At 44.0% G+C, this 16803-nt stretch overlaps 1 protein-coding gene across 1 annotated transcript; it reads right to left on the bottom strand.

The window, feature by feature from the left end:
* Positions 1–3279: 3279 nt before the first annotated feature.
* Positions 3280–8143, bottom strand: LOC123395630 (potassium transporter 23). The gene is made up of 9 exons (XM_045090658.1): positions 7678–8143; positions 7075–7303; positions 6716–6964; positions 6548–6598; positions 6133–6393; positions 5464–5516; positions 5228–5342; positions 4845–5099; positions 3280–4602 (listed from the first exon to the last, which is right to left on the bottom strand). Exons 1-9 carry the CDS (start codon positions 8011–8013, stop codon positions 3551–3553), a joined length of 2601 nt encoding a protein of 866 aa, XP_044946593.1. The 5' UTR covers positions 8014–8143; the 3' UTR covers positions 3280–3550.
* Positions 8144–16803: the final 8660 nt, after the last annotated feature.

A 16803-nucleotide genomic window follows, 5' to 3' on the forward strand; every position in this document is an offset into this window, starting at 1 on the left:
CAAGCTAAATCGGCCAACGGCTCGTCGATGGAAGGATGCCCTAGCACCCACGGTTCCATTTCTACACCTATCGTGCCTTGGGAAGGCCTACAACTACGGGACCACGCTGCGCGGCGGCTCCCGCAACAGGGAACAACGCGACGGCGAACCTACGGCCATACACTCGATCTACAGACAGGGGAAGGAGGGAGGAACGATCTGCTCACCCCACAACCGAAGAAACCGAGCCGGCCGGAGAGGAAGCAGAGGACAGAGAGGAAGGATCCGCGTCGGGGAAGTTTGTCGGAGCGGAAGGGGTCGTCGATGAAGCAGGGGAAGAAGGGTCGATCTTGCCTTCCTTGCACCGGGAATGGACTCCCTGGAGATCCCGCGAGCTCGACGGCGTCTTGGAGAGGAAGCAGAGGCACAGCACAACGGCGACGAGCTTCTTCACGGACCGGCCATGGTGGAAGCGCTGCTCCTCTTACCTGAGGTCCTCGACAGAGAGAGAGGGAGATGGGGAAGAAGTGGCGGCGGAGGAGGAGAAACCCTAGCTTTGGCACGGACGCCAAGGGGGATTAAATAGGGGAAAGGAGGAGGAGAGGGTCGCGCCGCGGCCATGTGCTTGAGGGAGCTCCGGTGGAAAGCAGAGGGGAACAAAGATGAGTCGCTGGCAGTGGCCAAAGGTGTCGAGCTGGAAAGGAGGAAGAAGAGGGACGCGCCGAAGGCTTCTGCGCGAGAGAGAGGAGGGAGTGGGCCGGCCTATGGGAGGAAGCCCATAGGGTGGCGCAGGATAGAAGAAATAAAACCCTGGGAGGGTTTTCCATTTACAGAAAAGGCAGAGAAGAAAAGAATGCACAAATAAAACTATAAGTGCTAAAAATAAAACTAGCACATCCCTGGACATGATAAATCAAGACCTATTTGAATAAAATGCAAAATGAATATTTGGGGCAACTAAATATTTACAAAACATCATTTATTATATCTGTTTTGTATCTATTTGCACCAACTCCACACCTATTCAAAATAGCAATAACACATCACAAATTTACCACAATCATAAGCTGAATCAGGGACATTTTTAAAACAGAAAAGGGTCAAGTGAAACTTGACCTTGAGATGAAACAGAGAGGGGGGAAAGATGGTTTTGAAACCTAAGCAAATCGCAAGGTTGTTCCTACTATCACATGCATTCTCCACACAAGCTACACATCACACACCACCACATAAGATCACAAGCATCACATCACCTCATAAGAACACAATGCAACAACACAAGGACATGGACATGAAATGATATGGCATGCATGCATGCAAGGAAGAATAACAAGATGACATACATGAAATCATAACACAGATAGCTCTCATGTCCATGACAAGTTGGGCCCACATGAAGAAGGTTCCAAAAAAGGAAGGTTGCACACTTGGGGCATTACACGAGGACTGTGTGTCCTCAGCTGAAGGAGAATACGATAGGGACTGTGTGTCCCGGGACTATGTGTCCTTTGGTTTTCAATACCAAGCCGCTCCAAACCAGACGTACGACTGTCACAACAGTTGGAACTGGGTCATCAACAACTGTCTTCACTGTGATACGGGTTCTATTTCTTCAACTCTTTCAATTCCTCAATATTGTACGTTGAAGATTTTCTTTGTCTCTCGTTGAAGAATTTTTTGAAGACTTTCTGTGAATTTCCTCAACCTCAAATTCTTCACACTAGTTAATCCTCACCTGCTTACTCTGTGCGTGCGTAATGTGCAAACTGTTTTTCATAATCCTCATCGAGAAAACTGTTGTTGTAATACTTTGCACTCGTGATCCTTTGTTGTTTCCGCTGCAAGTAAGGAATTTCCTCAAAAGGAATTTCCTCGGCGATGAAATTCTAAAAATCTCCTATTCACACACCCCCCCCTCTAGTCGATATAACGCACTTTCAAAACATAGTGAATGTCCTTTGTTCTTACGTGATACATGATACATTGGATTTTTGTAAGACATATAACGCTGTGACTGTCACAAAATACAGTAATGCAAGATGAATCTTCACAAAGCTCGGTATACAAACCATTCAACCAGATAGCATTTTGCGTGCCTCCGAAATAACCATATATTCAACATCAGTAGTGAAATAAGACACAATAGACTGCAAAGTTGCTCTTCAACACTAGTGACCAATCCGCCTACAAATGTTTGGACCGGGCGGTCATCAACCGGATACTTTTGGCCATTCAATGACAGTCATCAAAATTGTCCGGATCATTCGAACATCCTAAATCTCACAAACCAACATCAAACTAGGAAAAGGTTTGGAGGAGTCTAGACATACGCTGCATCGGACTTTCACGCCCCGTGCCTATCCATAGCCGCTCTTTTTCCACATCTGCTCCGGCTTGACCACATTCAACCAGGCAGACCAGCTTCCCGCCTACCCGCATTCATGGCGGCGCGGCTCCGGCTTGTCTTATACTTCCTCTGTCCTAAAATTATTGTCTTAGGTTTGTTTAGAAATGGATGTATCTAAATAGTAAAATCTGAGTAGATACATTCTCCGGCTTGTCTTATACTCCCTCCGTCCCAAAAATTCTTGTCTTAGGTTTGTCTAGAAATGGATGTATCTAAATAGTAAAATCTGACTAAATACATTCATATCTAGACAAATCTAAAACAAGAATTTTGGAACGGAGGGAGTATTAGTGTTTTTTACTTGGCAACTTTTTGTTCTATTGAAGCACCTACATAGGCTGGCTAGATAAAAAGAGCTGCACCTTCACAATTATTTCGTGGATCAAGTATAATACTCCCTCCATACCTAAATATAAGTCTTTAAAAAGGTTTCATTAGTGGACTACATACGGATGTATATAGACATACTTTAGAGTGTAGATTCACTCATTCTGCTCCGTATGTAAACTTTTAGTGAAATATCTTAAAAGACTTATATTTAAAAACGGAGGGAGTAGTATATCCTCTGTTTACTGCTCTCAGGCTGCTTCTTTATCTATTATCATTCCATGCACATTATGATAATTCAGGAGCACATGGCACAGAATGGAACTAGTGTGGCCATGTCTAAAACAGAGTTGGCTTCCATGTTGTGTTCCTATGGAACTCCTTTTTGTTATAAAACGCAGAAGTCAGATACTGCAGCAACAGAGGATGTTGCACAAAATAAGATGTTTTAAGGTTAGCATGCAGTTCTTCAACAAAGTTGCAGCTCTAGTGAGCTTTAAAGGTTTCTTGTGTATTAGCAGAAGAAGCCATTGCAGTTCTGGCAGGTGGCCAGAAACAAGGTTGACTGCAGAAGATTAAACTGATATATTTCTTAATAATGCAAATCGCACACAGATAACTTATCATAAAGTTAACCGAAAATGTTGGCAAGAATACAACAGGGTACAGAAAGGGCCAATTCTGCAACTAAAATTTTGGGCAGTTGGCCGGAAGCTGCAGTGACGTTGTTCCCTGCAGCGGTACAATCCCTAAACTACCTGCTGGTGTAGCATTCCATCCAAGATGAGGCACGTGAACAAGGTTCGATTTTGCAGCACAGGCGCAGCCGAGCCCCGATCAGACCATGTACGTCATCCCTACACGCATGATGTTCGAGTGAGGCATCTTCAAGGTTGCGGTGCCAGCCCTGCAGTTCCTCCTCAGGAAAGCGTAGAAATAGTTGATGATGAACTTCTTTGTGAAGAATGATTGCTTCCTCGCCCTCACATCGCCATGTGCCAAGAGATATGTGAACCCAGATGCCATGGCTTCCCTCAGTGCCGCGAGCTCGTACTCTAAGCTGGGGTCTTCTTCTGCAGACATGGAGCTAGAGGGTAGCAAAGGAACGCTGCCTTCCATGCCCAGCATTTCATTGTCATCACCCGGTCTCTGATCAGAAAGCAGTGGAGTGTGCAGATCCTCAGCAGGAGCAGCAGGCGATTGAACGATCTCGGACACGTCAGACACATCATCACGCTCTGCCTCCATTGCGCTCACCTCAAGCGCGAGTTCCTGGGCTTCCCTCCTCAGAAATTTCTCTAGGCTTTCAACCAAGAGATGCTCAAATGAGCCGTGGTCCTCTTTCCTGACATCCTTGTAACCATACCGTGCAACACAACGGAACATGTGGTAGTCCTTCTGGCCAACCCTTCTGAACAAGAACCTTTCTTCAAGCGGCACATATGGGACGGGAACGAATTTGATGCAAACAAAAACGATAGTGGAGTGCATTGCTGGCAGTGTGATCAACAGATGACCAAAGATCGATGGGATTCCCTGGACCAGCTCATTGTACACAAGTCCAATGCCTGGAACTCTTACTGTGCCAAGTGTTGATCCCAGGTCGAGAATAAAGTCCAGGGATATCTTCCCACGCATCTCACTCTGGTATTTCAACACGCTTCCGTAGTTCCATGTATACATTATGCAGAGAAACAATGATGAGAAAGCAAGTGGTAACCATCCTCCTTCTAGCAGCTTTGACATGACGGCAGTTAAATAGATGAACTCCATCGCACCAAAAAAAATAGGGAAGCACAGAACAAGAACCAAATTGGTTTGCCATATAAGAAGCATCACCAAGGTTACCAGTGCAGTGCTAACCATCATGACTCCAACTTCAGCAATGCCTGGATTTTTTTTAGAGAATCGTGTGAGAAACAAATCAGATTGTTGGTTTGCAAAAGATAAATATGCAGTGTCCATCGTGAAATGGAGCAGTAACTGGCCATCAGCTGATTGTTATGCAACATTGTTATAGGCATGCCAAAAGGCTGAACATTATCGCCATAATAGTTTATCAAAGATACGTATTTTAGATGCTAAAACAAGAAGATATTTTTGTAAATTCCTTAAAGACAGAAACACTGACCATATGCATTCGCTATATCGTTCGTACTCCTGAAAGTGGCCACGATGATGATGCACATGACCATGAGAAACCAATTCATCACAGGTATGTAAATCTGACCCATGACTTTCTTGGAGGTATGGATTATTTTGATCCTAGGAAAGCAACCAAGAGCCATAGCCTGCTTTATGCAAGAGAAGGTTGCAGATATCATAGCTTGGCTGGCGATCATAGCAGCGAGTGTAGCAATAACAAATACTGGCCAGAACAGAACTTCTGCTTTGCAAATAGAAAAAAAAATACTTAGATGAGGGAACATCAAATAGATAATTGTTTACAGTGATAATAACCTAGAGTCCTAGACAGTCTGATATATCTATGCCATCTGAATCCGAGCGGCTTACCTGGTACAGAATCATAAAATATCCTTTCTACATCAAGTGGATGCTTCATCAAATATGCAGCTTGGCCCATGTACGCAATAAGCAGGCAAGGGAATACCACAGCAGTAAATGCTAGCTGGAACAAGCAAAAGGAAATGTCAATTCAGCTCTGATAAATAGCGATTCACAAATTTCAAATCAACCACACAGTAAGATCAGGAAAAGGTGCATCTCAGTTGACTAGTCAATGTCTTAACCTGTATTGATTTGACAGTGAAATGGCCCAGATCAGCAAACATTGCTTCAGCTCCTACAATCGCAACAAGAAATGAGTCTTGGGCTCTTGGCCATATGCAGCAGAATAACTTTCAGTTGTAGGATTTATGGCTGGTAAAATCAATGACCAATCAGCCCTCATGATTCACTCAGCATAAATTTCGAGTTACATTTGTTAGTAGTGAAACAAGTGAAGCACTGTCATCCAAATTATGTCAGATTATATCATGACATCAAGAATACTACAGTATGGGGACAGGCAGAAGAGGATAATTTTCATCCCTTGTAATACTCTCCGGTCGGCGCAGCAGTTGCGGGATGCCACAGCTTTCGTTGATCAAGTGTGGCCCACATTTTTTCTCTTATTTTCTCTTGTTCTTTCTTTGGGGCATGATTGTGCTGTTTGCCCCAGCATGGAACTCGTTGGTGTATCGGATGGTTGCTATATCAATATAGCGGGGCGAAAGCCTATTTCGATGTAATACTCTTATAGTTTCTATGTAACAGTCTTGGTACTGCTAAATATAAGAATGCCAAAAACATCACAGGACACAGTGTGACTGTAAATTCTGTAATATTGGCGCTTGCTATTTTAAAGGGCACAAAAAAAACTAAATTAAGAACCCAGAGAACGCTGGAGTAAGAGGTACCTGTGATGCACAAGACACAACCACCGAGAGCTGACCATGCCTTTATGCCGTTCATCTTGAAAAAATAATAGATGTACATTGGATTGAGTGCTCTCACAACTGACGTGTCATACTTAATTATGTTGTATATTCCAATGGAGCCCAAATTAAGAAACCACAAAGCCAAAACAGGAGCGAACATGATTCCAACTTTGCCAGTTCCAAACCTCTGGACACTGAACAATAGCAGAAGAACTAGGATTGAAACAATTACAACAGCATCTGCAAAAAAGATGAAGGAAGAAGATGCTTATGTTGTTGTGGCTTTGGAAAGTAGGATTATACGAAAAGATGGTTTAATATGTCGGCAATGATCTAATGACAGGATATAGGCAGACAGTTGCAATATTCATGAAGGTCACAAAAAATAACAAACCTGTATCAAATCCAGCAACTTGACCCTGGAGACCACTGACAGCAGACATAACTGAACACAACAAAACAAGGGAGGAGGGTCAGCATAATGGATTCTAGAGGTGAATAGCCATTACAGAATGTCTGTTGGTAGAAGAAATAAGGACAAAAGATTGTGGATATGAAGCACCTGACATTGACGGAGTGAGGATGCCATCTCCAATCACCATGGAAGTCCCCATCAGAACCAAGAACAAGAGAATGTTTTTGAAGAGTGGCTTCTTTTCTAGGCAGTCTTTGACAAACAGAGCACGTTCAAGCTCAGGAGTAGGTAACTTAAGCCTAAAACTAGAAATATCTTCATCCACACGCTGCTGATTCGGTAACAGGCTAACTTTTGCATACCTGCAAATCAACGAATATAATGCAAACGTGCCCCCTGCAAACCATGAGATGATACAGTCAGTAAGCCAAACCAATCTGGACAAGAGCATACACAACTGACAGGACTCTAGAAACATTATTTACGGAACCAGTTTTGTATCTTACCTTCGCCATTGTCATTAGCTTTCAGGACTATAAATACGTATTTCGCAAAAGGGATCAACGCTATGGTGTACATGACCAGCGAAAGCGCTCCAAGGATCTCCACCTCTGACTTGATCGGGACCTTGCTGAACACGTCGCTGAAGACATACAGAGGGCTCGTGCCCATGTCACCATAAACAACTCCGAGGGTTTGGAATGCCATCGCGACGGTGCTCATCAACGATACATCCTGGTGCAAGGTGCAGCTAAGAGGGGTCAACCATCGCGTTCATTGATGCACGTGGTAGAAAAAATATCCGACTCATCTCAGAAGAAACAACTAACTAGCACATGTTTTCATAGTCAGGCACGCGGATACTAAACATATGAAATGCGCAACAAAAATGGCAGCACAGCACAGGTTCATCAGGGCTACAACCTCAGTAAACCTCCGGCGATCGATCCGTATATCCTAATATCCTACGATGTTTCCGCTGATTGAGAAATGGTCAAAGGTCGCATCGTTTTACGCTAAACAATCCCAACTCGCTACGCCAAGTCGCCAACACCAATCAGAACGGCCCCGAATCAGCGGATCATGATTCATGAGGTAACGCACGGCACCTGGATACTGTGGCCGTGCGCGCCGCGCACGGTCATGGCCTCGACGTCGAGGGAGTCGACCCTCTTGGGCCGCTTCCCCAGCCTCCGGCGGAACCCGGAGGAGCTCCTCCGCGACAGCTCGGGCCCACCCGTGGCGGTCAGGACCTCGGCCTCGTCGGCGGCCGAGAGGGTCCAGGGGGGCGACCGCTCGTCCTCGAGCGACAAGTGCGCGGACTCGGACGAGTCGACCTCGCTGGCGTCCACCCACCGCGAGCTTCCCCCCGACCGCTTCGGCCTGAGCAGCCGCGCCGATGCCGATGGCTGCTCCTCCTCCTCCTGGATCCCGCCGTCGTCCATTTCCTCGCCTGGCGGCGGCTCGGATCCGACGTCGGAGAGCGCGGGCTGGTCCTGGACCGGCACTAACCGAGGCGAGGCGAGGCGAGGCGAGGTGTGGTGTGGCGTGGCGCTTCGTGTTGGGCTTTCTTCGGTTCTGCGTTTTTTAATCGGGATTCGGGACCGTATCAATGATGGCAGGGGCAGCGTACGGCCAGGATTAATTTGCTTCGGAATTATTGCGATTTGTTTATGTGATCCGACGAGCTGATCACGTTTGGCTTTTCGGGGCCAGTTGAGCTGTCTGTTGGCCAAATTGCATGCAGTTTGCAGCCAGACCCGTCCGCCGTGTATTGTAACTGAACTCTTTTGTACTGTAGTAATTCAGTGGTACGTGTCCGTTTCACGTGCTCCCTCCGAAATTACTTGACACTAAATGGATGTATCTATCATTAAAATCCAAGACACAAAGCAATTTACGTGCCATTTACTCTAACCATGTTAATTTACACACAGAAAAAAAACATCTTTTTTTCATCATACCACTCTGTCTCTTTTTCTTTCCATGCCAAGCAAGTGTTAAAAAAATTAGGGTTTTCGGTCTACCCTATTCCTCTGCGTTTATCTGTGGTGTTGCTCACAATTCATATATTTGAGGATAGGGGATAGGGACCTCTTATACAGATAAGATTTCTAGTCTTTTCAACTAGTTTTTTGGGATAAACTCCAGATCAAATTACCAACCACGATCATATTTGTGTGTTAACGAATTCTACCCGTTATGTTCCTGGAGCACACGCTTGTGAGCAATGTGTCATAATAGAGTGTAAATTTCTTTAATTATGTAGATCAACATTAGGGTTATAATCTAACTATATGATCTAGCTCCTTCCGATTATCATTATACTTGGGTAGTCTTTCCAATATAAATAGTATGTTATATTCCACTGATAATCGACCAGCTTCCTTAAGCATACATCTTAAGTATGTTTCAACAAGTCACAATTTCATGATAATCATGTAACGTAATTCCATGTATAAATACATGTATTATTCCATAATAAGGTATTCTAGATATTTAGCAATCCCTATTAATTTAAATATAGTTGTAGGACACATAATTCCAGCATCTCCCACTTGTCCCAAACGATCATTCAAATATTCGTAAGCCCATAACCTTAACATGCTTGGCAAATACCTCCTGACTAAGAGGCTTAGTCAAGGGATCATCAATCATATTAACACTATGTTGAAAACTCACAAAAATTATATGGTGATACTCCCCTTCAATATGTTTCCTTGTTGTGACCCCTAAAATCACTAGGGACCTTATTTCTCGCCTAATTATTCCAGCATAGGTGTCTTCGGCGCCTCGAGTATTATTTCCTCGAGTGCAATTCCACCTTTAGAGGCAACTTGAGTATTTTGTTTCTCAAGTGAAAATTTCGCATCAATTGTTTTCAATCACATATATCAATAATATGAATAATTCCACATCAAGTCAAATAGAAGATCACCAAGTTGAATAAAAAATTTCAAAACACCATAAATATCAAATCTAATCAGTAAATGAAGTTTCATAAGTAACCATGTTTGAAAGAAATTATTGACTTTAGTGAGTGAACCTGCATCATATCAGTACTACAAAAAAATTGAATATGCGTACCTCGACTTATTTCTCATCTCGTAGATACAATAATAGCTTCCTCAATGTGTTTAACAAGTGACATGTTGTGATGCACTTTCCACAATCTAATATGATGTGTGACATTCCCTTGGCTTCTTGTCTTTCCTTCTACTACTTGAATGCATCATAAATTCCGGAAGCTAAGGTATGATTGTATAACGAAGATACAGTAAATTTCAACACCATGTATTCCTTTTTCCTCAAGAGTTCAAACGTAATTCCTCACTAAGTTTGGTTTCAGGTACTTTAACAAGTTTGTAATTTCCATCAAAACATGTCCTATGTGGTTCCACTCCCGAAACATAGGAATCTTCAAATGTTCCTTTCATATGAAAGTTAAAAACATGACCAACTTTCACTTCCATCAATGTGATTTTACCATTACAAACAACAACAATGTTAATGTATACAATAATAATGCAGAATATTTTACTTACATTTGTAGATGACCTCTTTGCTTCATTTAGAAAACCATATGACCTGCTATTTTATTGATGTGAAGCTTGTTATAAGACCATACAATAATGTATTGAATTAACAAACTGTGTTTTTAGTTCCTCTTTCCCAAAATTCGAGGAGAGAGAGTTATATTTTATTTTGTTTGAAGAATTGAATAACAATAGTGACATTATAATATTCCAATGGGGCAAATTTCCTTATAAATAATAATAAAAGAAGTTACATACAATGAGCTTGCGGTTGTTTGGCATGGTAATAAGTTCCCAAACTATATATATCATCGTTCTGTTTATTCCTTCCCGAATTGCCACCACCCATAGTTAACACTCATGAAATTTTTTAGCCTTCTTAAGAGACTTCCTCTAAAATATAGAGTGAGTTTTCCCACAAAACACATAACAATTATCAATAGATGACATTCCAAATTAATTTCTCCCACTTATCCTAAGTATGACGGTGTTGGGAGTGTCACTTGTAGTTTCCTTGGGGTCAAGATTATATTCGAGTATGATTATCAACAATTCCACCCTTGATCATAAAAATAATTGTGTTCCTACTTTCCACCACTTTTCCTTTTTATATAACAAATAAAACATCCTTTGATCCACTAGAATAACAATGAAAAATTCCTCGCGTGTGCTTTGTAGTATCTGATAACTTCCTGCCAAGATAGAATATTTCCTTCTAGTCTAAAAGACATGTAGTGACTGTGCTAGATTAAGAATGAAAACAACAGATGGCAATATGCATCGCTCCTTAAAAATATGGAATATAAAAGACATTCAATTCCTCCACTCAAATGTGGAGCGTGCGGTATATTACAATGATGAATAATCCCATGCTCTTTAAGTGTTCAATTGATATATTCCTGAACTGTACTTTCTCCCACAAATCAGTTGTTAAAACTTTGATATCTTTTAATCCACTGATTTTCCACTTTAGTACGTAATGTGACAAGCACAATAAAACATTCCGACTTGAATTTTAAATAGTATAAACATAATCATATCAAGTGCAATTACCAATGAATGTGATAAAATAAATAATTTAGCCTCTAGTGGGAGTGGGAAAAATAGCATAACTATATCAAGAAAAAAATGATGTGAAGTTTCCTTTTGTTATCTCCTTCCACCTGAATAAAAGGTGTGCCAGTAAAAAATGCCCAGTATATATGCTTCACAAAATACCAAAGTTCTACCACTGAAGTTTAGAATTCCATAATCAATAAGCCAATTCATCTAGTTTCAAGATATGTGACCAAGTCATTGATGATGTAGATAATAAAATTCCAAGCATGTGTTCCCATTGTCGGTATTCATCCATATAGAGTTATATTTTCCAAATAAACAAATTGTTTTGCCTACTTTCAATGGACATCAAAAAAGATAGACCATTGCGTGAAAAATACATAAAGCACTAATTTAACTACTTCCTCCGTCCCAAAATAAATGTCTTAAGCTTAGTACAACTTTGTATTAAAGCTAGTACAAAGTCAAGACAGTTATTTTGGGACGGAGGGAGTATTAAGCAATATTTCCACTCTTCCTTTTCCAAATAGTATGTCATAATCAATAAATTCCAAAGATAGAACAATAAATCAAATACCTTGCGTAGAGAGTCCTATAAAAATAATACTTTTCCTTCACTACAAAGTTCCTTGGGAAAAAATCCAATTCTAAAGTGTTATTATTGAGCATCACATGTTTATGTAGGAAGATGAGAGTCACTCCAAGGACAAGGAAATTTGCTCATCATCTATCGGTATGTGTAATGATAATATTTGCACTATTTATATATTATTTGTGGATACTCTTCCAAATAGTTGGATTAAGGTGTTGGTACGTATGCATCATTTACCGTTGGAATACCATAGTAACTTTATTGGCATGCACCAATTTTAAAGGAAAATTGATGTGTTTTGGAATTCGAAATTATGCCCTCAAACTTTGTTCTTGAGGGAAATTATTATTCTTGAGGAAAACTATTATTGATGGATACGCTATTATGCTAACCTTGCATGTGAAGGAATTAAAAAGGGTGCATGTTATTCTTCTTGTTCTTGTTCTGAGCATCTCCAACCGCGCCCCCAATAGCCCCAGGACGCGTTTTTTACCGCCGACGCTGAAAAATCGTCCCAGTCGCGCCCCTAGGACGCCGATTTTGGTCGGTTAGGTCCATTTTTGGGCCCGATGATCCCGGGTCGAACCCAGCCCGTTGGGGTTCGCTTGGGGGCTCTGGCGGAAGGGAAAACGACGCGTGAGCCGCCACGGTCAGGCGAAAAATGGGTTTCCACCTCCAGACCCCCCCTCGTGCACTACACCTTTCACCGCCGTGCCGACACCGACGGCGCCCACCTCCCTACTGCCGCTACAAAGGCCATCTCCCCGGCGACAAAGGGAGGGTTTGCCACGGCTTCGTCCCCTTGCTTCTTGGCGAGTTTTTTCAGCGCTCCGGCCACACACGCGGATGTGCGTCTACCACGCCGGCCAGATGTTCGGCGATTTGCCTCGGCGGCGGTGGACCCCGATGAGGAGGAGGCATTCATGACACTAATGGACGAGGAAGCCGATGCCGATGCCCAGGGAAGAGCACCTCATGGTCCTCGCCGCTCTAGTCGGCCTGTTCGCGAGCAACGCAAAGCCTCGACGAGGTGGCTCGGCATTGGGCCGGCTGAAGGCAAAGCAGATGCATCGACTCGAAGCCTATTGCTTGTTTTACACCGACTACTTCGTTGACGCTCCTCTCCACAACGACAGAGTATTTCAGCGCTGTTATCGGATGAGCCGAAAGCTCTTCCTTAGGATTGTGAATTTCATCACGGACTATTGTGAGTTTTTATTTGTTGAATTATTGTGATCTGTATTGATTTGTTAAATTATTTTTGATTTGTATTGTTTTGTTAAACTATTTTTGATTTGTATTAATTTATGTGATGAACTATGTGACAAAAAATAAAGAATTTGTTTAATTTATGCCAAGTACGCCGAATGTGGATCAAAATTGATCTCATTTTATGTCAAAAGTGAACCAATTTACGTTAAAAATGAACCATTTTACGTCGAAAATGAGCCGAAATCAACAGTTGAGATCGACCTTAGAAATGTTGGAAACTCGAGCCCCTCACGTCGATTTTTCTACCAACGCGCCTCGGACGACATTATTTCACATCCACGAGAGACCGAACGGATGGAGATGTTGTTAGACTCAACAAAGTAGTCGCTAAAAACAACACACGCTACCGTGCCATCTTTTGGTTGTTGAATTGATCCGTCCTCTCGCACTCTGCGCTACGTCATGTGGAAAACTAGTACGGTACGGCTGCAATAATAGAGACACGTGACTTTACAATGCTGCTATGCCAGTCCGGTTAATGGGGTGGGGCCGGCACAGGTTATCAGCGTGATGTTTGTACGCTGGTGTGTTGACAACCGGGGACGGGCTTTTCTGGCGAGAATTGAAGCGTGAGACCTCAGGTCCGATGGGTCGCCGTCGCAGGCGGCCTCCACTTGACAATGGGCGGGCACGGCGCCGTAACTGCATACGCGCCGCGGTTGTGCACGACGAAAGCAGCAGTTCGACGGCTCGTTTTTTTTTTTGTTTTTTTTATTATTAGTTTGAGATGAGATTTCGGCCAACAACTACCAAGAGATACCGATATGATCCATACAGCGACATGCATATTCTCGTTTCAGATCGCTCCTCTTGTTGTTAACACTGTGACGGTTCATGGAACAAGGATAAAGTATTAAGGCATCTCCTATCCGTAAATTCCCTACGGCATTACACTAAAATCAACCCACAAACACTGATGCCGAAGACTGCCATCCAATGCTACCCATATTTTCTGAAAAAAAGTTATATTAATATTATGAAGATATCAATTACATCCAACATGACCTTTTCCATCTAACCGATTCTTCAATCTCGGCCATCATGACCTTCTCATCGTCGTCTCCGCCATAAAAATCGACAAACTCACATGTCTCAATGTGTCATCAACCAACAAAACTTTGTGCCATGCCGTTATATATCTTGAGCAAGATCTCCGGTGGCTATTTCAAAACATGTCGATGGCCAAACCAGGAGGTCCGACCATGCAAGCCGTTGCCGAGATGCGATAAGAGCACGAGGACCGCTACCCTTATCATCACGACCCCAAACCCCACGTCGCACCGATCCGGCCTACCACCGTCTGGTCGGGCGCTAGCACCAACACCGGATTTGGATCCCCACCACCAGTGGCGGAGGCACGGGTGCTGGCAGGGCCTCCCCCCTATGCTCTCACAAATACATCTATATTAATCCTAATCCTTCATTTATCAAACAAAATTAGCTAAGTTTAGGTGATTTGGCCCCCTCTATCATTATATGACATGTTTTGGCCCCCTCTATATTCAATTTTTGGCTCCGACACTGCCCACCACCAGCTATGCATAGCATCGCAGGCCAATCACCGCCTGGGTCCCAGTTCCTAGAAGAGAGACCAATGCTCGCGGAGGCCCAACGTCAACGACCAGATCTAGAGGTCGGTCCGCACATCTCTATTATTAAAGGAGAATCTGCCGTCGTCAACCACCCCTGGCTCGTGCGTGATTCCGTTGCTTGTGTGATTCCCCCGAGCGATCCGACCTCCCTCTCGCACTGTGAAAAAATGAGCCGGAAACTAGCCCACAGTCGTAACGCTAACCCACGACACACGTCTTACAATCTTCCCCAAGCCTCTCGCTCTCGATCCCGTCAAAACATCGACGCATGGACGAGAGCCCACAACTCACGACATCCTCCCTCCAACCTGGGTCGCCGCGTCGCCACGTCTACCAATCTCGCATCACCGCCGCTGCTCTTTGCGCGCGCCGGCCATGGCTCAGTCTTGGAGGCGAGCACGGTCAAAGCTTAAAGACACTGAATCTTGTGTCGTCTGATAGATCTCGTCCTTTGCTTCCTTGCGTCTCTAGGAGATTCATCGGGTGCCGCACCGAGCTGGGCAAGATCGACAGCTTGGCTACCATAAACACCAAGACGTGGAGCGGAGCGAAGCCATCGAGGTGAGCCTCATCAACACCGGAACCCGTTGTCGTTCGCGTGTGGATACATACGTACATGTGTACCACAAGCTGCTTGATTGATCCATACACACACACACACACATACATATATACTAGCGGATGAATTAAATGACCTAATCGCCTCCGAGAGCACCCACGTGCCAGTGAGTTGGGATGATGTTGCGTGCGCATGGTGAACAGCGAGCCCGGTGCTCAGCCGCGTACGACGGCCTAGAGTAGCACATGGCCAGGCTGTGAGCCGGGATCTTGGGCCTGCATGGCATAAATGTTGGGGAACGTTGCATTGGAATCAAAAAATTTCCTACGCACACGCAGACCTATCATGGTGATGTTCATCTACGAGAGGGAGATTTTATCCACATACCCTTGTAGATCGCTCAGTGGGAAGCGTTAAGAAACGAGGTTGATGTAGTGGTACAGCTTCGTGATTCAAATCACCGTTGTCCCACGATCCATTCCGATCTAGCACCGAACGGACAACACCTCCGCGTTCAGCACACGTACAACTCGATGACGATCTCGGCCTTCTTGATCCAGCAAGAGATACGGAGAAGTAGATGAGTTCTCCGACAGCGTGACGGCGCGCCGGTGTTGGTGATGATCTATTCTTGCAGGGCTCCGTCCGAGCTCTGCAGACATCTAATCTAGAGGAAGAACTACGAGGTGTAGGTTTGAGTTGCACGTGGCAAAAGTTGTGTCTTCAAAGCCCTAAACCTCTAGTATATATAGGAGGAGGGGAGAGGCAACCTTGGGCAGCCTTGGTGCACCAAGGAAACCCTCCTTGGGTCGGCCGAAGTGGGAGGGAGGAGTCCTTCTCCAATCCCACTTGGATTAGAACTCCTTCCTTATTTTCCCACCTCTTTTGGTTTTTCCACTTTTTCCTCATGGGCTTTTCTTGGATGACTTTGTCAGCCCATTATACCTTATTGTACATCCAATAAACCCATGTGGACCCCTTGGGGCGTGGTGGGCCCCCGCAACCCATTCGTCACTCCCGGTACCATGCTGGTAATGCCCGAAAACTTTCCGGAATCCAAACACCAACTTCCTATATATCAATCTTCGTTTCCGGACCATTCCGGAAACCCTTGTGATGTCCATGATCTCATCCGTAACTCCGAACAACCTTCGGTCACCAACACATGTAACTCAACTATACTAAAACATCATAGAACCTTAAGTGTGCAGACCCTGCGGGTTCGAGAACTATGCAGACATGACCCGAGACACTTCTTGGTCAGTATCCAATAGCGGGACCTGGATGCCCATATTGGATCCTACATATTCTACGAAGATCTTATCGGTTGAACCTATGTGCCAAGGATTCATATAATCCCGTATAACATTCCCTTTATCCTTCGGTATGTTACTTGTCCGAGATCGGATCGTCGGTATCCCTATACCTATTTCAATCTCGTTACCGGCAAGTCTCTTTACTCGTTCTGTAATACAAGATCCCGTGACTCACACTTGAGTTACATTGCTTGCAAGGATCGTGCATGATGTTGTATTACCGAGTGGGCCCCGAGATACCTCTTTGTCACACGGAGTGACAAATCCCAGTCTTGATCCATGCTAACTCAACGGACAACTTCGGAGATA

Source organism: Hordeum vulgare, chromosome 5H (genome assembly GCF_904849725.1).
Source record: "Hordeum vulgare subsp. vulgare chromosome 5H, MorexV3_pseudomolecules_assembly, whole genome shotgun sequence".
Taxonomy (NCBI): Eukaryota; Viridiplantae; Streptophyta; class Magnoliopsida; order Poales; family Poaceae; genus Hordeum; species Hordeum vulgare.

Bases quoted from the DNA above. Each gene is read 5' to 3' on its own strand.
- LOC123395630 (XM_045090658.1), bottom strand. From the start codon at position 8,013: ATGGACGACGGCGGGATCCAGGAGGAGGAGGAGCAGCCATCGGCATCG. The intron at 7,304-7,677 runs GTGCCGTGCGTT...ACCTTGCACCAG, and splicing joins CGCACGGCCACAGTATCCAG to GATGTATCGTTGATGAGCAC. The intron at 5,100-5,227 runs GTAAGCCGCTCG...TTTGCAAAGCAG, and splicing joins ATTTTATGATTCTGTACCAG to AAGTTCTGTTCTGGCCAGTA.